This window comes from Drosophila willistoni, chromosome 3R (assembly GCF_018902025.1).
Source record: "Drosophila willistoni isolate 14030-0811.24 chromosome 3R, UCI_dwil_1.1, whole genome shotgun sequence".
Taxonomy (NCBI): domain Eukaryota; kingdom Metazoa; phylum Arthropoda; class Insecta; order Diptera; family Drosophilidae; genus Drosophila; species Drosophila willistoni.
Genome location: NC_061086.1, coordinates 18592110 through 18615658, shown reverse-complemented (window position 1 = coordinate 18615658; position 23549 = coordinate 18592110). Strand labels below are relative to the sequence as shown.

At 30.5% G+C, this 23549-nt stretch overlaps 4 protein-coding genes across 7 annotated transcripts; 3 read left to right on the top strand and 1 right to left on the bottom strand.

Annotated features, from left to right (window-relative positions):
• Positions 1 to 115: 115 nt before the first annotated feature.
• On the top strand, positions 116 to 2932 carry LOC6647292 (casein kinase II subunit alpha). 2 transcript variants are annotated; one of them, XM_015177426.3, is made up of 3 exons: positions 116 to 184; positions 839 to 1026; positions 1487 to 2932. In XM_015177426.3, the coding sequence occupies exon 3, from the start codon at positions 1638 to 1640 to the stop codon at positions 2646 to 2648; it is 1011 nt and encodes a 336-aa protein (XP_015032912.1). In that variant the 5' UTR covers positions 116 to 184; positions 839 to 1026; positions 1487 to 1637; the 3' UTR covers positions 2649 to 2932. The 2 variants fall into 2 exon arrangements, with proteins under 2 accessions (XP_015032912.1, XP_046869449.1); XM_047013493.1 differs by lacking the exon at positions 839 to 1026 and having other exon boundaries at positions 119 to 184.
• Positions 2933 to 3610: 678 nt separating this feature from the next.
• LOC6647293 (arylalkylamine N-acetyltransferase-like 2) lies at positions 3611 to 4534 on the bottom strand. Its single transcript, XM_002070597.3, has one exon. It carries the CDS (start codon positions 4366 to 4368, stop codon positions 3706 to 3708), a length of 663 nt encoding a protein of 220 aa, XP_002070633.2. The 5' UTR covers positions 4369 to 4534; the 3' UTR covers positions 3611 to 3705.
• A 963-nt stretch (positions 4535 to 5497) lies between these two features.
• LOC6647140 (acetylcholine receptor subunit alpha-like) lies at positions 5498 to 20479 on the top strand. Of its 3 annotated transcripts, none has more exons than XM_023178363.2 (12): positions 5498 to 5557; positions 6781 to 7116; positions 7216 to 7260; positions 7451 to 7560; positions 11058 to 11238; positions 17274 to 17389; positions 17614 to 17782; positions 17852 to 17988; positions 18048 to 18191; positions 18249 to 18371; positions 18473 to 18719; positions 18797 to 20479. In XM_023178363.2, exons 2-12 carry the CDS (start codon positions 6877 to 6879, stop codon positions 18992 to 18994), a joined length of 1710 nt encoding a protein of 569 aa, XP_023034131.1. In that variant the 5' UTR covers positions 5498 to 5557; positions 6781 to 6876; the 3' UTR covers positions 18995 to 20479. The 3 variants fall into 3 exon arrangements, with proteins under 3 accessions (XP_023034131.1, XP_023034130.1, XP_046869448.1); XM_023178362.2 differs by lacking the exon at positions 11058 to 11238 and adding an exon at positions 9073 to 9253 and having other exon boundaries at positions 18797 to 20478; XM_047013492.1 differs by lacking the exons at positions 5498 to 5557; positions 6781 to 7116; positions 7216 to 7260; positions 11058 to 11238 and having other exon boundaries at positions 7537 to 7560; positions 18797 to 20478.
• Positions 20480 to 22283: 1804 nt separating this feature from the next.
• LOC6647141 (V-type proton ATPase subunit F 1) lies at positions 22284 to 23449 on the top strand. Its single transcript, XM_002070599.4, has 4 exons — positions 22284 to 22430; positions 22838 to 22919; positions 23010 to 23215; positions 23276 to 23449. The coding sequence occupies exons 1-4, from the start codon at positions 22377 to 22379 to the stop codon at positions 23306 to 23308; spliced, it is 375 nt and encodes a 124-aa protein (XP_002070635.1). The 5' UTR covers positions 22284 to 22376; the 3' UTR covers positions 23309 to 23449.
• Positions 23450 to 23549: the final 100 nt, after the last annotated feature.

Here is a 23549-nt window from a genome sequence, read left to right as displayed (position 1 = left end):
TATCGATTAATCTGATAAAGTGCAACCGATTTAAAAAAGAACTGTAGCCCTTAGCAACAAACTTATCGAACTGGAGTAGTGAACCAATTTTTCGATAAATTGTCTGCAAATATAATTCATCAGTGGATATCGGTCCATCTTTATAATAAAGAAAATTCACGTCATCACGCTGCCCAAAAACGATGTAAGTATACATATTTGAAAGAGATTAAAGTCAATTGCAACGTTCCGGACTGTGACTTAAACATGGAAATCAATTAATATTTGTCTAGTGCGCATTTTATGTGTTTTTCCGTCTACTTGCACAAGCATATGTATGTATGTATGAATGTACATACATATATAAATGGTAGATTCATGCGGCAAAATTCTTGAACACGCCGAGTTGATGTACGTACAGTATACGTGCATACATACATACATGGATAATTAAGTACATACAATATGCATAGATGCATATATTTGTATTTATGTGTGTGCATATAAGTGTATTTCAGTTATACCGGTTGTTTTTTTTGTTTTTATAATAATTTCTAGTAAATATTTGGCTAAAAAATTTCTATGAAATATACCCAAGCACAAATGTAAATGGAGTGTGTGCGTGTGTGTTTGTGTGTGTGTGTGCGAGCGTGCGTGCGTACGATACAAAATGCGTATGTATGAAAATACTTTATACATTCATATTGTCTGCACTGTATAACTTATTTTTTAATTGTTTATATATGTATGCACGTCGATAATGCATAGGCTTGCGCTCTTTAAAGTTAATTCTTCATTTCTACATTTGTGTCTAAATATGAGTTTTCATTCTCATTTCTTTACATATTATATAAATTAGCGCAACATTCAAAACATACGGAACGTGCTCGGCGTCCATCGTCAATTTGCTCTCTCTTGCAAATTACGTCGACCGCCTTTGACAATCTTTCTGGTGCACTGCAAGTACTACAAACGGAATTCCTCGAGGCCGTCGCCATCGCCATCGCAAAATCCAAAATTGAATTACAGCCAACCTGTTCGACTTGGGTACGTTGCATTGTTGCATATATTTTTGTTTAAATCGATACCCATTCATACTATATACAAATTGAACACACACACGCACACACAGTCACACAGACATCATCATAATCGCGTTAATAATACGTATTTACATCATGGAATGTGAATCAGAGACTCTGAAGTATCCGAAGAATTATATGTCCAGTCAAAGATCTATCTTCAAAGGAAGATTTCCATCTACTATATATCACTCCGATCAAGAAGAATATGTATTGCGAATTTAGATCTGTTAAATTTAACATAACATCAAAATTCTTTCTATGATTGTATCTCTCATTTAACTGATTCCGAGACGCCTTATTCATTCCAAGAATGTAAATGTCATAGAAACGACCTACACACATATGTACATAAATATAAATATAGTTTTTTTTTTTTTTTGATCAATAGACATTTCACTTGACTTTTCAACCTTTTTTTTCAGACAACTGTACAATACAAATCTTGCTGTTTGGAGGCACCAACCAACCACCAGCACAGGCACATCATCTGAGTCAGGGGCATCTGACAAGGGCGCCAGACGGACAACATCCTCTAAAGAATCGGAAACAGCGGAGGAAGAAGATCGAGCGGAGATGACGCTACCGAGTGCCGCTCGCGTTTATACAGACGTGAATGCTCACAAGCCGGATGAATATTGGGACTATGAGAACTATGTGGTCGATTGGGGAAATCAGGATGATTATCAATTGGTGCGCAAGTTGGGGCGTGGCAAGTATTCGGAGGTATTCGAGGCCATCAACATAACGACCACAGAGAAGTGCGTCGTGAAAATTCTAAAGCCCGTCAAAAAGAAGAAGATTAAGCGCGAGATCAAGATTTTGGAGAATTTGCGTGGCGGCACCAACATAATTACGCTGCTAGCTGTTGTCAAGGACCCGGTGTCTCGTACGCCAGCATTGATCTTCGAGCACGTGAACAACACGGACTTTAAGCAGCTATATCAGACGCTGACAGACTACGAGATCCGCTATTATCTATTCGAGCTATTAAAGGCGCTCGACTACTGCCACAGCATGGGCATTATGCACCGCGATGTGAAGCCCCACAATGTGATGATCGACCACGAGAACCGCAAGTTGCGCCTCATTGATTGGGGCCTTGCTGAATTCTATCATCCCGGCCAGGAGTACAATGTCCGGGTGGCGTCCCGCTACTTTAAGGGCCCCGAATTGCTGGTCGATTACCAGATGTATGACTATTCTTTAGATATGTGGTCCCTTGGTTGCATGTTGGCCTCGATGATATTTCGGAAAGAGCCGTTTTTCCATGGCCACGACAACTACGATCAGCTAGTGCGCATTGCCAAGGTGCTGGGAACCGAGGAGCTATACGCTTATCTGGATAAGTATAATATTGACCTGGATCCGCGATTTCATGACATCTTGCAACGCCATTCGCGCAAGCGGTGGGAGCGATTTGTTCACTCCGATAATCAGCATCTAGTGTCGCCGGAAGCATTGGATTTCCTTGATAAGCTCTTGCGCTACGATCATGTCGACCGTCTCACCGCTCGCGAAGCCATGGCGCATCCATACTTTGTGCCCGTTGTCAACGGACAAATGAATCCTAATAACCAGCAATAGGAGGAGTTGATCAACATTCTGAAGTAGATGTCCATAACGCATATTACGATAATAATAAAGTGAGGTGAGCCGAGCGAGAGCAGAGGAGAGGATGGACAATGATTAGCGGACGGAAGAAGTGGAGTGCATAAAATGTATGTCGTCGTGCAGCATCGTGAAGCGGATAAAGATCAGTGAAGAATAAACAAAATCAGCAATAAGGAAACGCATCGACATAGAGTTTGGAAAACATGGTTAAATATGGACGGACTGTTGTAGAAAATATAGAATAAAAACACCGAATTCACACACACACATACACCAACACCATACACAGCCACACACACCAACACACACACACAAAAAAAAACCAACACAACACTTTGTTCACACAAATTAAGCATATAACAAAAAAAAAAAAAAACAAAAAAAGAGATAAAATAATAATAAACAATAGTAATGTTCAATTTGCCGAAAGTGAGGATAATATATAATATTATTTTTTTGGAGACCGATACACTACTTTGGCAAGGTGACGACAATGCAAAGAAAGAACATGGGTAAACCAAATTAGATACTTACCATACAGAAACAATACACACACGCATATACATAAACATACCGAAATATATTTGTGTACAAACTCATACATACACAGGCAACAGAACACCAAGCTCCATTATAATTAACGTATATTTATACCTTATAATTATAAATATAATCCAATAAATTGTTTTCATTTCTTAAACAAACCCGATGAAAATCGTAGGAGGGAATAATAAAATATTTAGAAAAACAAATTTCCTACTTATCTCATGATCTCAAACGGATCGTTTTCGTTATCATTTGCAGTAAACGTATTAGTCATCAGCATTTATTACCTACCATACAGACAACAAGGGGATTCACTTAATGGATCTTTTAAAGACAACAATTTATTATCTTAAAGATTTAAAGATTTGAACATTAACACAATGATTCGATTCAATGTAAAGTTCTTATATTTTTAAGTAAATCCTGATAGATGATTAATTTATTGAGTAGATTTAATAAGTGATAAAGACTTTCTAGTTTTCCTTTACAATTTCATAGCCATGACTTGAATATGGGTATGGGGAGCCGGTGGAGTGAATATCGCGTTACCATTGTCATCCTTATAATCCTCATATGACTGGGCATATATACACTCCATGCCTAGAGCATGCTTCTGACGAGCCGAATAGAAACTCGAACACAAGGCTAACATCAATGTGAATCCTTTTGCACGGCCCAATTTTATTAGAGTTGTTACTAAACGTTCACCCAATCCCTGACCACGTTTCAAGGTATCCACACACGTGACATGCGAATAGAGCAATTTCTTTACATTGAATTTTTGATAGACATTAGATTTGCGTTCCACATCCGATAGTAATCGTTCAATGCGGCCAAATATATTTGATTCCAATGTCTCCGATAGCAAGCGGTGCTCCTCTACATCGTTTTGGTCTTGTGCTCCTGCTATGATCACACCAGCAATGCTATTAGTCGACTCTTCGATGGCAATCAATGAAGTATTTTGCTTAATTAGTGATAGATTCATTTCATCAAAGTACGGAATACCAAACTTATATAAATCCTCAGAACAAGACCACATAAGCGGGTCAGCATTGTAGTAATGTACTCGTAAAAAGAGTTCCACTTGATCGTAATCCTCCGTTTTCATTATTCGCACGGCTATCCCTTTTTCTGTACTTGCCATCGTTTTATCTGGTGGTCTACAAATTTGGACAAAACTTTTCAAAGATAATAGAACTTTAAAAGTTTGACGTTTAAATCAACCAAGTTAGTTTCGAATTTAATCAAGTTATTTAAAAGGACGAAAATAAAAATGCTACTAAGGAATTCAGGTACTAACAGTTAGCTTAACTAATATAAATATGTATATTCGATGTTGTCTATTTTTATAGCCTATGTAATGGCGTTCAATCAACTTCATTTAGTGTCTTTTATATTTATATACATATTCCTGATTCATCTGTCAATTTCTTTCCGAAAATTCAGGTAGCTATGTTTACCATACTTATAGTGTATATTCCAAGTCCCTATATGTATAGTATTTTGGTAAATTTCGCATAAACAAGACTATCAAAACATATTAAAATTGCGCATGCGTTTTGAATATTATTCCAAATGTGAATGGCAAATTGTCTCAGCATCCAAACGCGTTTAAACCGCCTTCATAATCTGAATTTTTTTTTTTTTTTGTAGAAAATTTATGAATGTAAGTATGTCAAGACGGCTTTAAAATAGTGGGTTAATCTTGAGGGATTAGATGCTGAAAGAAATTAGGTATTACCTGTGCAATTTTAATAAACAACAACAACAGCACGATATAAGTAAATTGTTGTTGTTAATTCGCATGAATGAATGCATGGGAATTCTCTGCGCATTCAGTGCAAAAACAGTTTTTGAAATAAGCAACAAAAATTTGTCCTTAACTCAATTTAATTGGTGCATATTTACTTTAGTTGTGCCTATAATTGCAAGGATAATTTCTATTAAAAATTGGGCACAAGATTCCATCACAGAAGAAGCAGCAGCAGCAGCAGCAGCTGCTCCATTGACTGAGGGTTGAATTGGCATTCCAGAATCTCTTCTCTCCCAACCAACCATCCATCCATCTTTTGGTAGCCAGTCGGGCTGGAAGAGCACACTTGCCATTTCCAAAATGCTTATCGCATATTCAGTTCTCTCAGACATTTCATTCAGCGTGGTTTGTTCACCTATTGCGGGATCAATTATTTTCCATAAAAAAAATTCTATTATTGTATTTAATAAATGTTACATAAAATGTTAGCAACACACATAATGGAAGTGGTTTCAAATAAAATTAACTAATAAATAAAATGAATGAAATAAAATCTATTGCAAGTTGCATTAGCAAAATTGTGAGTGAAATTTAACTTTTTCTACCTACATATATATTATATATTAAATTATAAAAAGGATACAATGTGTGAATATATGTAAAAGTTTATGCAAATGTTGTCTTACATATGAGGAATATCTTATAAAAGTATTTCCTGTCCAAAAAGGATATTGAACATGATGAAAATTTAAGGAAAACGGATGCCTTTCATTATATGGCAACGCCCACGCATCATGTGTATAGATATATATATATAAATGTATATATAGTGGTATATATGTAGCATCTCTACATACAATCGTGGTACACATTTGCATCTAGGTACATATATGTATGTGTGTATGTTTGTACATATGCATCGGTGCATATATATTGATTTCGTTAGCTATAACTAAATTACTTAAATATATACATATATGTATATATAAATAATATTCATACATATATGTCGCGGGTTTTTGTGTGACATTTAAATAAGGAAAAGCTCGAAAACATCTAAGAAATTGCCATGAACATTTACTAAGCCGTTTAATACTTACCTTGTGTCAAATATCCAATTCTATGTATCCATTTACAACTTTTGTGGTATTAATGGCTGCTTAATCAAAGGGAAGAGAAAAACATTTATCTTCCAAGCAGCGGATGACAATTTACGAAAGTTCTAAGTAAAGTTTACTGTGATTTTTCTTGCATCAGCCATTTTTTTCCAGGTGAAAGCGTAAATGGATTTTGTGGAAAAGTTTCTACGGAAGTTTATTTCAAATTACGATACTTTAATTTGATAAATGTTGAAGTAAAGTATAACGACTGTATTTAATAGTTACAATAAGGCTGAAGTTCTATGTAAATGCATTTGGTCAAAATAGCCATGACTCATTAACTGGGTCAAAATTGCATTACTAACATTACAAATTTAAAGTCCAAATTCGCTATTTCAAGTGAATATTTTCTAAAATAGATCAATTTTATATACGTTTTTACCTTTATACAATAAATTCGTTGACATAGCTTTCTGTCAAACATTTCAATAATATTAAATGCCAAAAAGAAACACAGCATATGTAAATATATAAGAAAAACTTCTAAATAGGAATAATATGTATAAATATTCTAGTGAAATATTTGACATTGAACATGACCGAAAATGTTAAACAATTCTTAAATAACTATATGAATTTTAAATTCAATTTAACTAAATATGATTATTAAAATTCATTCCATATTTATGTCTTATAATTAAAGAGAACCCAGAGAAGGAAGAAAACATTTAGCTACATATATACCATATGATATGTGCGATCCCCTTCATATATTCGTCCACACAAAACTAAAGTCCACATGAAATTTATAATTGAAATCATACGCCTATTCGTAATGAAGCCATCATCCGGCGAAATTATTAGAGCCTGGCTTCTATCAGCTTTAATGGTACATGGTGCAGTGGCTGGTAATCCGGATGCAAAGCGTCTCTACGATGATCTATTGAGTAACTATAATAAATTAGTTCGTCCTGTCGTCAATACTACCGATGTGCTCAAAGTTTGCATCAAATTGAAGCTATCCCAGCTAATTGATGTGGTAAGTTATCAAAAGCATTAATTTTTTAATTAGGAAACACCAAACCATACCTTGAGGAATTGTTTTGTCTAATAGTTTTTATATATTTATTTATTGTAGAATCTTAAAAATCAAATTATGACAACAAATCTTTGGGTGGAACAGGTGAGTTAACTAGAATGCCCAATGAATGGCATAAGGTATACCAGATTTAATAACATAAAAGAGATCCTTTATAAAGGATATTTTAAAGTATACCTGGTGTATTCACTAAATAATGAAATTCTTACACTTAATGTATTGAATATTTTTCGTAATTGAAACTAATTTTTATTTATATTCTAAATGCTTATAGTCCTGGTATGATTACAAGTTACGATGGGAACCAAAGGAATATGGCGGAGTCCATATGTTACACGTCCCTTCTGATCATATTTGGAGGCCGGATATTGTATTATATAACAAGTAAGTAAGACAATAAAACGCAACAAATCTAATGCAGTGTTCTTCTATCAAGTTCTTTTTTTCAAATCAACAAATTTCTTTCTCCTTCAACATTATCAATATACATATACTAAATGTGGTGCTTGTCTTGTACTCGTGTATGAAATATGAACTTTCGCGCTATATAAACTTTTGGAATTCCTCTGAAAAATATATGTATATATATATTGTTCAAAAGTAAACATCTCGATGGATTTGCTTAAAAAATATAATATTATAAACAAAACCAGTTTTGCAAGTAACCAAAATTTATATGTGAAACTTTGTTTTTCCTTATTGATTTTTGATTTCATTTAAAAGGACACTTTGTTGCAAAATTTCAAATGCTCTTGGCGATCCTTTTTAAATGAGATATTGATTGCAGAAATCCATAAATAGATATATTGTTGTTGTGATCGTCACTTAAATATCGAAATGAATCTAAAAGCCCCCAACAGTTTTGAAAAAACAGAAACTCAACTAACTACATTTTATTTCCTACCCAAGGTTCAATGTTTTGTGTAGAGATAAATGTTCCGATCCAACAAAAAAAAACAAACAAATAAAATAAATTGTAGTAAAGAAGAGCTAATCCTTTATCCCATATCCTATCTTGATGTTTGTGTGCATATTTTGTCAATTACTGATTGGAAAACTCTTGCAATTTACTTTATTAATATCGGTTTCTAATATGATCTAAATCTTTCTAACCTACGTATATCAGAGGAATTTATTTATGTTTTAAAATTTAAATTGTTTAAAATGAAAAAAAAACTCTATGGATCAATTCTTCTAAGGCTTGCTTATTTTCATTTATAATTAACAAACGAGTAAACTGATATACTAATTCTTTGATAAGAATATAAACCAAGTCGTAAAAGATTTTTGGAACAGGTTGTTCAGTATATTTGCTGAATTTAATTACTGATTTTTGAACTTGATTGGAAATGATTGAAGCTAGGGGTTTATATACAAAATATTTCAAAATGGAAAGGGTCGATACATAAGGGCTAGGTCGATACAATGTAAATAATACTGCATACATTCACCAATTTTGTGGGATTTTTATGGAAGATTCCACAATAATATTTATACATCTTTTGTATATATAAAACCTGTGTATATACCTCACAATGGCAAACATTTTGGGAAGACATTGATTAGATACTTTTCATTTATGATTATATTTCCTTTTTTGGCAGCTTCAATATTAAAGCCCCCCCCCAAAAAACATCTTTCACATTGAACTTTTCTTAAATGAAAGATATATTTTCGAATGGCGAAATATTCTTTTGATTGAGCCAGTGTTCAATGGGAAAACTGAAACCTTTTATACGTTAAGGATATCAAAAAATATATTCATAAAGCCGCAAATTTTCTTATTCATACTTATTGAACATAAATAAATAAAATTGTAATTTGTACGGATATTTAACAAACAAAAAAAAAAACAAAAACCAAAAAACAAATTTAAAACTACATTAAACTGTGTAGTGCCGACGGTAACTTCGAAGTGACTCTTGCGACAAAAGCCACAATTTACTCTGAAGGATTAGTTGAATGGAAACCGCCCGCTATATACAAATCATCCTGTGAGATAGATGTAGAATATTTCCCATTTGATGAACAAACTTGTGTTCTAAAGTTTGGCAGTTGGACTTATGACGGGTTCAAGGTAGGTCTGTCAAAATCTTCGTACAATCTATATAACGAGCGGCTCTCTCCCCTCTCTCTCTCTCTCTCTGTCTCTCTTTCTCTCTTGTCACCCAAGATCATTTATTATTTTTTGATTTATTATCTTTTATTTCTGATCAAACAAAACAAACCAAATTCAAGACAAAAGGCTTATGTTAGTAGCTCATAGAATGGCTATATTCCTAAGCTGAAGTAACTTTGTAAAAAATTTCAAAAAGTGAGGAATCTTTGTTTTTGGTTGACTACCCTGGTTATAACCTCTTACCTTGTTTGTAAATTGAAATATTTATTATTTATTCTTTCATTTATCTCAGCATAATTATAAAAAAAAAAGTCTTAATTTAATTGCGAGAAATGATGAACTGACCATATTTTTTCTTTTAATTTACCAATATAAATTTACTTCATAACGTTTGCTTTCTTTGATGTAAGTGAAAAAAACGAGAATAAAAAACAAAGAATTAAAAGCAAATAAAATATAAACGAAAAAGAAACCAGAATACAGAGAATGAACAAAAAATATAAGAAACAAATTGTGAATGCGCTGGAGACAATTCGTGAGGTCATTCCCATTTATATAGCAGAGATTTTTAATTTAAATTTTCAGTTTGATCGATCATTTTAATAGCAGCAACGCATAAATTGCTTTCAGTTACACATATTCAAATACATATATATATTTTTGTACATAATTTTATTGTATGTTATGTACTATTTATTACGCATTTATACTGATTCCAAAATAATACAAACAAAAAAAAAAAACATTATTATTATTATTATTATTATAAATGTAGACTTGGATTTTTGATTTTGATTTTCTGAAACTGAATGTGCAGTTGTTATCAATTTTGTTCCCTCTTAAAAGATGTATAAATTTTTCATATACCAACATAAAGTTATCTCAATATTTAAATAACAATTCATCAAAACGTATGTATGCACTGATGTATGTATGTACATATGTCTATGTATGTACGTATAAGTATGCATCCTTGCATACATGCCAATACATTGCGATGGTACATTACATGATTCTTAGTTCCTTTTCATTACATATTACATTTTAACATGCCGTATCTATTTTACATATATGCACCGACTAACCAACATTACATTCGCAAAATATATAAATAAAATGCTACGTGTCCCAGCAAATATTTACTCTATATACATAATTACACCGATATCTTCATCCATATATATAAATATATATATTTATATATGTACCTATCTAAATAAGATAAAAACACATACACATACATGCAAATAAAATATTGAGTTTTTGGCAGTGTGTACACACACTTAAGTATTTGGCAAATGTGGGGAATGTCAATGGATTCAAAATAAAAATAGGGGGAGGCCACCGAAATAGAGAGGGGGTGGCAATCCTGAAATTAATTTTGTTTCGGTTGAAATTAATCTGTGGTCATTAGCTATGTATGGGTTGAATCTGGGTTAATTAAATCAAATGGAATTCATATGCTTATAACATGTCTCCTTACAGCACTCGGCATTAAGAAAACAAGATCAATCTGTCCAAACGATAAACAATAAATGCATTAATTATATACAAAACGATACGATACATACTTACAGACATACATACACACTACCACACAAAAACCATGATTATATGTATACGAGTATACATATATAACAAACATACATACATACATACATGCATACACCTACTTAAGTATAAAAAGCTGCAAAATTTATTGGCGTTTAATATGTATTACGATGGTAACAGGAGTTGTGTTCAAAATATATATATTTTTCAGTGCTGATGGTCATTATGAAGTAACACTTATGACAAAAGCAATAGTCTATAGTAATGGATTGGTGATTTGGCAACCACCTGCCGTCTATAAATCGTCTTGTTCAATCGATGTTGAATATTTTCCATATGACGTGCAGACGTGCATCTTAAAATTAGGAAGTTGGACCTATGATGGTTTTAAGGTGCTACTCAAATCTTATTTATTCCTAAGCCATTTGACAAAAACAAAAAAAAAAAAAAACCTATAATTTGTTTCTATTATTATGATTATTATTATTATTATTATTATTAAACGTCAAAATGTAACTACCAAAATCAGTTAAAATGAAATATTCAATACCAACAAAGTGTTTATGAATTGGAATGATACCATGTTAAATATTAACTTAGATAGTTTCTCGTTAATCAGTTCATGTATTATATAACCACACATTTAAAATTTTATGGATCAATCAGCTTATCAATTATTTTAATTTGCCAGCAATAAAAAATATGAAAAAAAACAAAAGAGAATCCATAAAATTAATGTGCTGGGAAAAAATGGGATGTTAATAGTTTCAAATTGAATATTCAATGATGTTTCGCATGCTTAGATTGCATGGATAAACAACAAAAAAAATTAAACAATTATTTATAAATACTTCCAGCTATCTCCCTTCTACACACACACACACAAACACCCGTACGTATTCATCCCCCAAAAAAAAAAAGAAAAAATGCATGGAATATAGCATACTTATATGGGCATGAAAATCACAATAATTTCATTTTGAGCATGATTAATTAGTTAATTATTGTAACGGAGACTTATTATTTTAATTGCATTGATATTAATTCAATTATTTTGTTTATATTTTCATGCATTTTGGAAACCAAAGTTCACATAATTTAAAGTATTATTACTTTATATACTTGTACTTATTTATGTAAGCAAATACATATATAAGTAAGTAACAAAACAAAAAAACATTCAAGGACAGAAATATTTAATTTTCATTCCTTTTTAATGCTTGTAAAAATATATATTTATATATACATATATATTTATACATACTTACATGAAATTAGAAATTATTACTATTAAATAGTAAGCATTTACATACATATTCAAAAATATGTACTTAAATGTAAATGTATTCATGTATGTATGTATGATAAATATATTTCTACATTTTCCTGCATGTTTCAATTGTTTTTTTTTTCCAAGTGCATGTGTGCATTTTGGCAAAAAGTTCATATTTTGCTTAGTGATATATACAATATTTATTAAATTAAATATTTTTGAATTAAAACAAATTTATTTATGATGGATAATCTAATAGCAATTTGAAGGTAAAAAATAAACAGACAATAAATTTAACAAATTTCTTTTTACTAATTTTAACAATTGTCCGATTTTGAGCTACTAAGTATATGAAAGAAAGTTATAAGAAGTGTTACTTTTCTCAAAGAAGAATTATTTTTCTCTTTAAAGAAGATTATCCAAAGAATTTTTAGCTCAATTCTTTGAATTTCAAATGCAAATCCACAACTCTTAAAAAAAACAGACCAAATAGTGAAAGAAAGAAAAAAACTTTAAAAAAAGTGTAATATTTTTAATAACACCAAAACTAGTTTAACTTACATATCATATTATTTTTATATAGTTGATGGTTCTCCTAGCAAGTTGTAATACTTATAGGGTACAAACAGGTAGGTGTAACAATTTTAAATTTGTTCAATTGAATGCATGTAGCATGTGTGACGACTTTATGCATCTTTAATAAACCAAATATTTACATTTCTTTTACTCTGTTTTTTGTTTTTATAATTTAATAATGAAAAGTCTCCGGAAATGATGAATGGCTTGTGGCATGTGCATGATTTTCTTTCATTTGGCATGGGCATATACAAAGTATGTAAATAATATTCATTGAATATTCAACAAATGGCGTAAACTATATTCTTATGCATTTATGTTTAAAGTTATTATTATGATTTTAGTATTGAGAGCATTAAACTCTATTATTATAATTGGACAATGTCCTAATAAAAAAGATATAAAACAAAAACTATAAATAAATTCCAGTCCTATGCTTATGGTGCGCGAGAGAATAAATTTTCGAAATACATCAATGAAAGTTTGTTATAAATGTCCTAGAACTAGATAGTTTTTTGTGGTTCTGTTTAGCTGTATTAGATATTTCAAAAAGGAGTTTATTTCTTATATTTTTACTTTTAATAAAAATCTCTCCACTGTGCGACGAAGAATTGAATTCTTTGGGACTCTGTAGAATAATATGTACGCAGTTAAATTTGAAGCCAAACAACTTTAATTTATTCTTAAAATAGGACCAAAGGGATTATGGTTGATCTGTTGTCTCATATGTTGTTATAGTTTGTAATGAAGTCCTTTATTGTTAAGCTTATCCATCTAAAGAATTCCATCAGTTGTAACCTTTTTTGCTATGATTATAACGAAGCTCACCTCTAAAATTTGTTTGTCTGTCTCTTAGGGCGTGTTATGAAATTTCAGTTTCCCCAACCTCGAACGGGTATATCTATGTTGTATGTTTTTTAATCAAAATTTCACAGTTTTTCAATTTGCAATAAATTCTTTTAAGAAACCAATTCAATTCCTTAAAGAAAAATCTAACAATAAGTTTCATTTTGCCTTGCAAAATAAAATAAAATGTATTTTCTAATTTCTGAACCCCTTAAAAAAAAAAAGAAGAAATTTGTGTAAAAAATACAAACAATTAAACAATCCATAATATTTAAATATTTTTTTTACTTTTTTCTTTTTTTTACGGGGAACAGGAAAAGGCGCATCTAAGAATATATCTATATCTATATACATACATACATATATGTATATGAATGTATTAAATAACTTTAATGCTTTAAGAGATCTCTTCATCCAAGGTTGGAAAGCAACGAACGGGAATTTCCTTTGTGGCATGGAGTGGGATATATATTTTATAAGTGGGAAATCGATAAAAATAATATAATAAAAACCATTGATAATATAGAAATGTATGCATAATCAATCATCATATTTAAATCACCACACAATTACATTACTATTCAGGTAAACATAATTTCCATTAATTAAATTGATAAATTGGAAGCAATAAATAGCAGAGATTGACCTTTTTAGACATTGACAAGTTTGAAATTAAAAACTTCAGATCTTGTGACCAAATTACCTAACAAAAAATGTAGTGAACGATGGCTAATTGATTGACTTCTAAAACTGACGACGTACCTAGTTATGACATATGAAAGACAATCATAAAACTTAATGAGTGTCGATTAAACAATAATAATCAATATTCACATACCACACACATACAAACTAAGGAGCTGTATGAATACATTGATACGAGTACCTTTTTAAAGAGAATTCGGATATTTTTGAGTGCTCAGCGTTTTCAATGTATTCGTAGTAGCTCTTCTGCTAAGCTTAAGTAACTAAGGCTTTTTAAGTGAATATTTAAGGTGTTATCTGCAAAACTGAACTTAAGAGCATTCTATATATTGATAGTGTAAAATTATATACTATGCATGCCAAAATACATACACACACATACATAACTACGTGAAGTCAATTTTATATCGGAAAAAAAAGGAAATTATACACACGTTACATCGAGTCTTTTAAACCTAGCAAAAAATTAAATTTCAAGTGAAATGTATCGTACAACATGTTGTACAAATGTTATTATGATGTATTGAAATAACTGAATGGTGTGAAATCATTTACCTAACAGAATCAGAACGTAATTTTTAGTTCTGGCTGATATATCTCCACACCCGAACCGGATCTACGTATGAATGTGTAAATGTGGGAAGTTAGGGTCCCCAAATTATGCAATAGGCAATTGATGAATTACCTTTTTGGAAAATTTCTACTAATCGCCTTCACAAAACATTAGTTATAGAAAAGGGCAAAAGGAAAGGGGCTCTTTATTGCTCGATTTGACTGCCTATTGCATACTTTAAGGGGTAAACTTCGCTAACTTCACATGAGCATAGATCCGCTATTAAAACATCGACACACACACACCCAAACATACAACACAACACCATTTCACTATTCAGACAGTCTACTTCGTGAAACACCTTTACAACACACCTGCCCAACTAACTAATTAATTAATAATAATTAAAACATTTAGCAATTCAAAATGTTGTGTCTAGTCCAGATTGTTGCCAACTGTTTCCCAAAAAAAAAATTACATAATTCTTTTGCACGCCGTTTCTCTGAATGAATGCTAGCTAAGTTAGTAAGTAATTAAGTTTACCCATTTGCCCATCTAAATACCAATTGAATAATCAACTTATTTAACTGAGTGTGTTTTCTTACATATTGCATTTTGCATCTTCCACTATACTTTGCATGCAATTTTCCATATTTTTACTTTTAATTTAAAAGAGATCGCTTGTGTAGCAAAAAAATAAACAATAAATAACAAATTCAACAAATCTGCCGGCTTTTAAAACGATTTCAATACATTTACCAAACTCTAAGCCAAATTCGAAAATAAAAAAGTCAAATTGCAAAATACTTAATCGTAGAAACGATGCTTAATAAATGTGGCAATGTTTTACATTAATTTTATTACTCAATACAGAAAAATTACCCTAAATTGATCTGACAAAATGTTAGAAGAATCTGTCGGTCCGACTTCTATACGATTAATTAAGTTTTTAATAAAATTAAATTACCCATAAAAAATGTTTTTAACTTAAAATGCTTATGATAAAGTAAACCCCAAAAAGGGTAGTTTTAAAAAATTGAACTTAAAAATTATTTAAATTTAAAAAATACTTTAAAGATCTCGAAAAAAAATTCATGCATGACATTTTTATACTTATAAATTTGAATGAGTTCATGGAATGTTTTTAAACTTATTGGGAGTTTATTCAAAAAATAATCTATGCATGTGAGTTTTTAACTTTATGACTCCAGCATTCGCATGAAAAAATAAAGATTTGTATAACTTTGTCTTAAATGAAGCAAACACTTTTATTTCGACAAATTCATGCCAGAAATAAACGTTTATTTTTGTTTTATTTTTTTCTTTGCAATTATTTGTTCTTATACATATATTATTTTTTTATATACTTACATACAAAAAAAAAAACCAATGGAACCAAATGTAATCCAGAATTCGATTATGTTATTTACTGGATCGTAAATTTATATACATTCAAAACGAATTTCAAATACTAATTATCCAAGAAAGTTTCATTTTTATACTTTTTGAAAATTAAAAAAAGAAAAGATATTTCAATTATCAGAAATCAAATTTCCAATATCTCTGAGAGTTCCCAAGTTCAACATGAATTCCATGGCCAAAAAAGATTAAAAAAAACACATTTAATTGTTGATTCTATTTTTAAACATCATTTGCTTTATTAGCTAAACAATTGCTAATTTAATTGTATGTATTATTTTTCTGCTTGATCCGTGATTTACTTTGAAGAAATCATCTATTATAAACTAACCGATTTGTTGCATACAACACATGAAACACTTTTCATTTACTTGAGAATTATTTTAAAAACTGCCCGTCAATTTAAGCAATATTTAAATTTTAGCTCCGGCTTTAAATATGAGTATAAAACATAATTTTCATCAGTTAATTTGTGTTAAATGTTTCTTTAGGTTTTAATTTTATACTTCTATATTGTATAGTTTCTTTTAAAAAATAGAACATGTCTTCATCTCAAAAAAAAGAAGCTAATTGCGATAATTTATCATTGAAATAATATTTTTACAGAGTTTAGCAATGTTATGAGGCAAATTTAAAAAAAGAAAACCACACACACACAAAAGAAATCTTACTTAAAAAATTTGTATTATGTTTTTTAATTCTCCTCAATTCTGTTTATTTTTCTAATTTTTTTCTTCTTTTTTTTTTTGAATACGCGTAAACTTACAATAATTAAACAAAGAAACCATAAAATTAGCTCTATTAGTTTAAAATTACATGCATGAAAGACCGCTTTATAATCTAAGGATAATCTACATATATTCGTGAGCGCCTAATATTGGCTCAAATCGTTTAAAAATATATTATTTATCGCCCAAGTTAATAATTTTCCTTTTTACAATTTTATGTAACTATTCGTACGTACATATACACATTCACACATACAGTGTGTCATAAATGTATTCCATATATATTTTGATATTATGATAAATAACCGAAATTTCAAATTTCTCAAGGTGGACTTAAGGCATATGGACGAGCAACAGGGCAGCAATGTTGTCGATGTTGGTGTCGACTTATCGGAATTCTATATGTCTGTCGAATGGGATATCCTTGAGGTGCCAGCGGTGAGGTAAGCTTTAAAAAACCGTTGCAATTATGTATTTCTGTTCGCTTTGTAGTTAGATATCAATTCAGTACACCTGCCCCAAACAGTATGCTACACTTTTGCAAGTGCACATTATTAATGGCGCGTTACGGCTCCCATCCCTGAGAATAATTCGAATTAACTGCTCATGTATTAAATTTAAAGTGCATCTTCCCTGATTACAAAAGTCTTGTTATTTATGCTTACAGAAATGAAAAGTTTTACACCTGTTGCGATGAACCCTATTTGGATATAACATTTAACATAACGATGCGAAGAAAGACTCTATTCTACACCGTTAATATAATTATACCATGCATGGGAATCTCGTTTTTGACAGTATTAACATTTTACTTGCCATCAGATAGTGGAGAAAAGGTTTGCTTTGCTTTTATTTCACCTTGCCAAATGCATTGCAATTAAATATTTTTTGATTTTCCTTTCCAGGTTACATTATCTATTTCGATTCTTATCAGTCTCCATGTGTTCTTTCTCTTGGTTGTGGAAATTATCCCACCGACATCGCTGGTTGTGCCGTTGTTGGGAAAATACCTAATATTTGCTATGATTTTAGTTTCCATAAGGTAAGTAAAAAAATATATTCTCAAAAACCACAACTAATATTTAATCATTTTGGTTTTAGTATTTGTGTAACAGTCGTCGTACTTAACGTTCATTTTCGATCACCACAAACTCATAGAATGGCGCCTTGGGTTAAAAGCGTTTTTATTGATTTCTTACCAAAGTTTCTATTTATTCGAAGACCTACATATAATTTTGAAACAAGGTAAGTGTATAAATATCTCTAAAAAGACTCATAATAAAAATATACATACAATTTCAGTAAGCTGCTTTTGAAGGACACTCACGCCTGTTTTTATCCCTATTATTCATCGACCAATATTGACCACCTTATATCCACAGGATACAGTCATACCCAATCAAAAGAAGAGTTAACATCACAAAGGAAAGTATTAACAACTAATTGGTTTTAACTAAAAAAACAGATGAGGTCCTGTTCTTGTGTATTGAATAAATAGTAATCAATTGTTGTTAATAAAATTATAGTTTAACGGGCACAGGACCTTTTGGAGGAAGTTGTCAAATACACGGTCCATTACCGCCACTAACGCATTCAAGTTCAGAGGATTTAACAGCTGTGCCTGATTTGGATATCGGAAATTCGGGAATGAAAAGCCCAATCTTAAATAATCCAGCATTTTCCCATTCTAAATGCCCACCTCGAATACATCGAAGCTGTTTTTGTGTACGTTTTATAGCCGAGCATACCAAAATGCAGGAGGACTCTACTAAAGTAAGTGAATTAATCGTTATTAGAAAACTATAACAAATTTTCTTATATAAATGTTTTTTTGTCCTACTTCAAAATAGGTAAAAGAAGATTGGAAATATGTAGCAATGGTATTGGATAGACTATTTCTATGGATATTTACATTGGCCGTACTAGCTGGTACAGCTGGAATCATATTACAAGCGCCAACATTGTACGACGACCGAATCCCAATTATAGAACAAAAAGACTTGGATTTCTCCGGAACATCGGCTGGACGTTGCAGGCCTCCACAATAGCATTTCTATCCAAGAATCTCACATATGTTTTTAAACTGACCATTTTGCAGAAGAGTTCAATGCATTCATAATTTTGCATTGTTGTCAACTACATAGAAGCAACTCATTGCTACAAAAAGAAAGAAAATACAAAAATCCAGATAAGATTATTAACGAAAAAAACTATATACCTACCTATGTATGTACATATTTATGTCAAAGAAAAAATATTCGTGGGGCAATGCAGTAGGAAAATTGAATGTTTTTAACAAAGAAAAAAAAAATACTGCCTTTTTTTAAAAAGATATATATTATCCATTACATCAAACCCTTTTGTATTATCGAACCATTTCGATATGAATTGATAGAAAGTTTTCGCGAAGTCTTAAGGCCGCTGAGAGACAGATTACAACAATCCATCCGCAAAACAGGGGTATGATATTAATAAGTCTTCATGTTACTCGATCGAGAACCATTTACCTATTCCACAACAGATCCAATGATCTTATGCTAGCTTCAGTAGAATCTAACTTAACAAGCATTTAATACAAATTCTACAAAATATGGATTTATTCCTTCTTATACAATAACCATTGCAAATTCCAGTAAACAAATAACAACTTGCTAATGTCATACCCTTACAAAAACAATTGTAAAACGAATTTAAAATCTATAAAAAGAAAACAGATTTTTTTCTCAATTTTAAATATAACACGATCAAGACAACATTCAAAGCAATTAATTTTATGAACAAATACTTATTTGTTTTTCCTCCCCTCAATGAATTAGATTATTCTTACTTTTGATCAAAGTATTCTAAATAAAGCTTTAATATTGAGATAAATGGAAAGGCTTAACTTTAAAAGTTAAAATGGGTTAAAAGAAACTTTCATAGTCGATGCTCTTTAAAATATTTTAAAAATTACTCGGAACATTTCATTTTGATTTATGGTCCAATCTAAAAAGATTCTACATTGAAAATCTATTTTACTTTGTGTTTAGAAGTAGTTCTAAGTTTTTTCAATGCTTTAGAAATCATTGTTTAAATGTGTCAAAAATTTCAATTGTCAATTTATTAGCAAATGCTTGTTAAACTATCTATTGAATCTAGAAAAAAAAAACATACACTCAACAACAAAAAAGAATATGGAAATACGTGTAACTATTTGATCAAAGCATTTTGAACTCATGACCATGACCAGAGTTAAGGGTCAATTTATGCGAATCCTGATATCAACATGAGAGCATATATAACGAGTTTGATATACATATGCATGTGTATGTGTATACATATGTATGGCCTGTGTGCCTAATAATTGTGTAAGTGTTATGAGCTGTTCAAAATCGTAAACTGTAGTTAACCTCGCACTGTGAAAATAATAATAAAAAAAAAGGAAAAGAAAACCAAAAAAAAAAGTTAAAAGTTAGTTGAAATAAAATGATTGCAAATAGCATATGTATTTCTTACACATACATATACACATCAACATATATGAATATTATTTATAAGTTTAACACATTATGGATTTTTTTTTTTTATATTGTTTCATATTATCAACTACGGCACATACAACATACTCAATTACTATTTATTGCTACTAATATTGTTATTATTCTCATACAAACAAGTGTGTAAATTAAGTATAATTTGGAAGTTGCTACTAAACAAAGAATTGCGATTCGAATTAAACAACAATTACCCATTATGATATTATGGCCAACTCAAAGCGAAACTAACTATGTAAATGTACATTGTACATATATGTACATATTATAGAAGCAGACAAATATTGTTAAGATCGCAGTGTCTTTAAAAAATTCATTTAGCGAAACCGATTTGGAACCAATTTCAATGTTGATTAATTTTTACCTTCATCTGCCCAAGTCTTAGTAGTAACTCTTTTATATTGTTACTGATAAAATCGCATCAGTAAGAACAAGATTTTCAGAATGCCAAAAAACAATTTCAATATTAAATACTGCCAAAAAAAAAAAAAATACAAAAACAAATTCGAGTTCACATAATAATTAAATTTTTCTTTACGTTCAACCCAATTAACTGGATAATATGAAAACAATTATGTTATGTAAAACTGAAATTGTATACAAAGAATGTGTGTAATTTTAAAGCTTAAGAATTGTTGAATATAATACAGAAAATTATTGAAATACATAACAGATTTCAATTAACCATATGATAGACAAGTTTGAAACACCACCACTAAGTCTGGCAGTATATTAACAGATAAAATATGTTAAATTCAGAATTGATCAACGACTTTTTAAAACCAACAAGAAACTATAAAACGAATATTAAAACAATGAAGATAACGACGAAATGCAGAAACGAGTAAATTACCAGTAGTATCTAAAACTTTTTTCTAAATGCAGCTTGTGCCGCGTAATTATTATTTTGTATTGAAATCATCAAGCATACTTAAAAACAAATGGAAGATATACCCCCCAGGAAAACTTTCAAATTTATCACATTTTTTCCAGCGAATTAATTCAATTTCTTTATTCTTAATATTAATATCCGATTTCTCCAAAACTTTTCAATTCCGGCTAAATAAGACAAATCAATTACAAAACATTTACACAATGGATGTAAATGCATTTTAAATTTAATTTGAAAACCAATTTTATATTTGAAATCCATATAGGAGTGCGTGGTACAAGCTAATTTTTTGATAATTTTTCCCAATGGCTCATAGGTACTTACATACATACATACATTACTTAAAAATACAATATAAAAACTACTTTAAAGCCAAAGCAAAACATAGCATGAAAAAATGTGAAATAGAAAGTTAACATTTTAGTAATTAAGATTAAATATTATTTAAAGTATATATGTATTTGTTATTTAAAAGAAAGTTGAATTACAAAATAAGAAATTATTTGTAGGTAACATGTCAGAGATACTGTTGTATTTTTTGATTACATTATGCAATAAATATAAAACACGTTCTCAATTTCGATACCGTGCATATTTAATCCAATAAAATTTCACAAAAAATGAACCTTCAAATTGAAGTCGAGGAACACAATGGCGATTTATTTTTCCTAAGCACCGCCGAAAAGCTAGTTTTTAGTTTTCCTTGTTCTTTTTTATTGTTATATTATATTATATATATTATGTTACATCACTTATTGTTACTTATTTTGATTGATTGTTTATTTTAAATTTAAAAGTTGATTTTTTTTAATTGTTTAAAAAAGTGCGTTTTTAGTGTCATATCTGTTTTAGGGTTGCCACCAATGAGTACTGTTTTTGGTATTTTTTAGGGCGTTATTGCATATCTCGTGACAGATGTCAGCTGACCACTTTTTTCTTTGAGCTCAATCGACGAATTGTTTGACCTGAAGAAATAAATTGAACTACAATTAAAACATCATCATAATGGCACTACACTCGGCAATCAAAGGAAAACTGATATCAGTTATTGGCGATGAGGTTAGTAACCATTTCTCGAAAAAATCATAATTAATTTTTGCAAATGTAAATTTACAATGTACATATGTGCGTGTGTTGGTGTGTATGTACATATCTTCATATGTAATAATATGAAAAACACAAGTATTTCAACGAAAGGACATCTGTTAAAGTTGAGACTCTTCGTATAATGTCTATAAGTTTTATTATCCGCATGCAAGTATGTATATATGTACATTCATGTATGGACAAATAATTCGCATCGAAAATTATTGATTTTGTCTATGCTTACTGTAGGCACAGGTGCCTCAAATAGAAACCATCGATCTGTACAAGGGCAATCAAACTCTGTGGTACACTTACAAAGTCTTGTGCGAAAATAAAAAATAAACTTATTCATCAAATGTGCACTCATACTTCTTTTATAGGATACTTGTGTTGGATTTCTTCTTGGAGGAATCGGAGAAATAAACAAAAACCGTCACCCCAACTTTATGGTTGTCGATAAGAGTAGGTTATTTGGAATTTCAAAATATAATGGATATGGATATCCAAGTTTATGCAAACCCATTTTGAAAATATTTCTCTTTTCCATTTAAGATACTGCTGTGAGCGAAATTGAAGACTGCTTCAAGCGATTCTTGAAACGTGATGATATTGATATTATCCTAATAAATCAGAACTATGCAGAACTTATTCGACACGTTATAGATGCACACACTTCACCAGTGCCAGCAGTGCTTGAAATTCCATCCAAAGACCATCCTTACGATGCCAGCAAGGATTCCATCTTGAGACGTGCACGAGTAAGTTACGCTGTCCAATTTTAATGTTGAAACTATATTAATTTTTACATTATTTTTTAGGGCATGTTCAATCCCGAAGATTTGGTGCGCTGATTTCTTGCTTTAAAGAAGCTTAGTCACATACTTGTGTATTATTGTCAGCCGCATAATTCCAGCATTAATAACAAATGTTTTAAAATAGAATTGCATTACTTAAATACGATGGTAATCAATTAAATTCATTTCTTTTGTTTACCCTCCTTTTAAAAGTTTTTTTGTAACATTTGTTGAAAATGTATATATAAATATTTGTAAACTTAAATAAAGTATTTGTTTGTTTCGTTAATATCTGAAT

What these genes read in the sequence shown, in the direction of transcription:
- LOC6647292 (XM_015177426.3), top strand. Translation starts at nt 1,638, where the DNA reads ATGACGCTACCGAGTGCCGCTCGCGTTTATACAGACGTGAATGCTCAC.
- LOC6647293 (XM_002070597.3), bottom strand. Translation starts at nt 4,368, where the DNA reads ATGGCAAGTACAGAAAAAGGGATAGCCGTGCGAATAATGAAAACGGAG.
- LOC6647140 (XM_023178363.2), top strand. Translation starts at nt 6,877, where the DNA reads ATGAAATTTATAATTGAAATCATACGCCTATTCGTAATGAAGCCATCA. An exon ending in GGACCTATGATGGTTTTAAG is followed by an intron (nt 11,239 to 17,273) that starts GTGCTACTCAAA and finishes AAATTTCTCAAG; the next exon opens with GTGGACTTAAGGCATATGGA. An exon ending in TGCAGGAGGACTCTACTAAA is followed by an intron (nt 18,720 to 18,796) that starts GTAAGTGAATTA and finishes ACTTCAAAATAG; the next exon opens with GTAAAAGAAGATTGGAAATA.
- LOC6647141 (XM_002070599.4), top strand. Translation starts at nt 22,377, where the DNA reads ATGGCACTACACTCGGCAATCAAAGGAAAACTGATATCAGTTATTGGC. An exon ending in TATCAGTTATTGGCGATGAG is followed by an intron (nt 22,431 to 22,837) that starts GTTAGTAACCAT and finishes CTTCTTTTATAG; the next exon opens with GATACTTGTGTTGGATTTCT. An exon ending in CCATCTTGAGACGTGCACGA is followed by an intron (nt 23,216 to 23,275) that starts GTAAGTTACGCT and finishes ATTATTTTTTAG; the next exon opens with GGCATGTTCAATCCCGAAGA.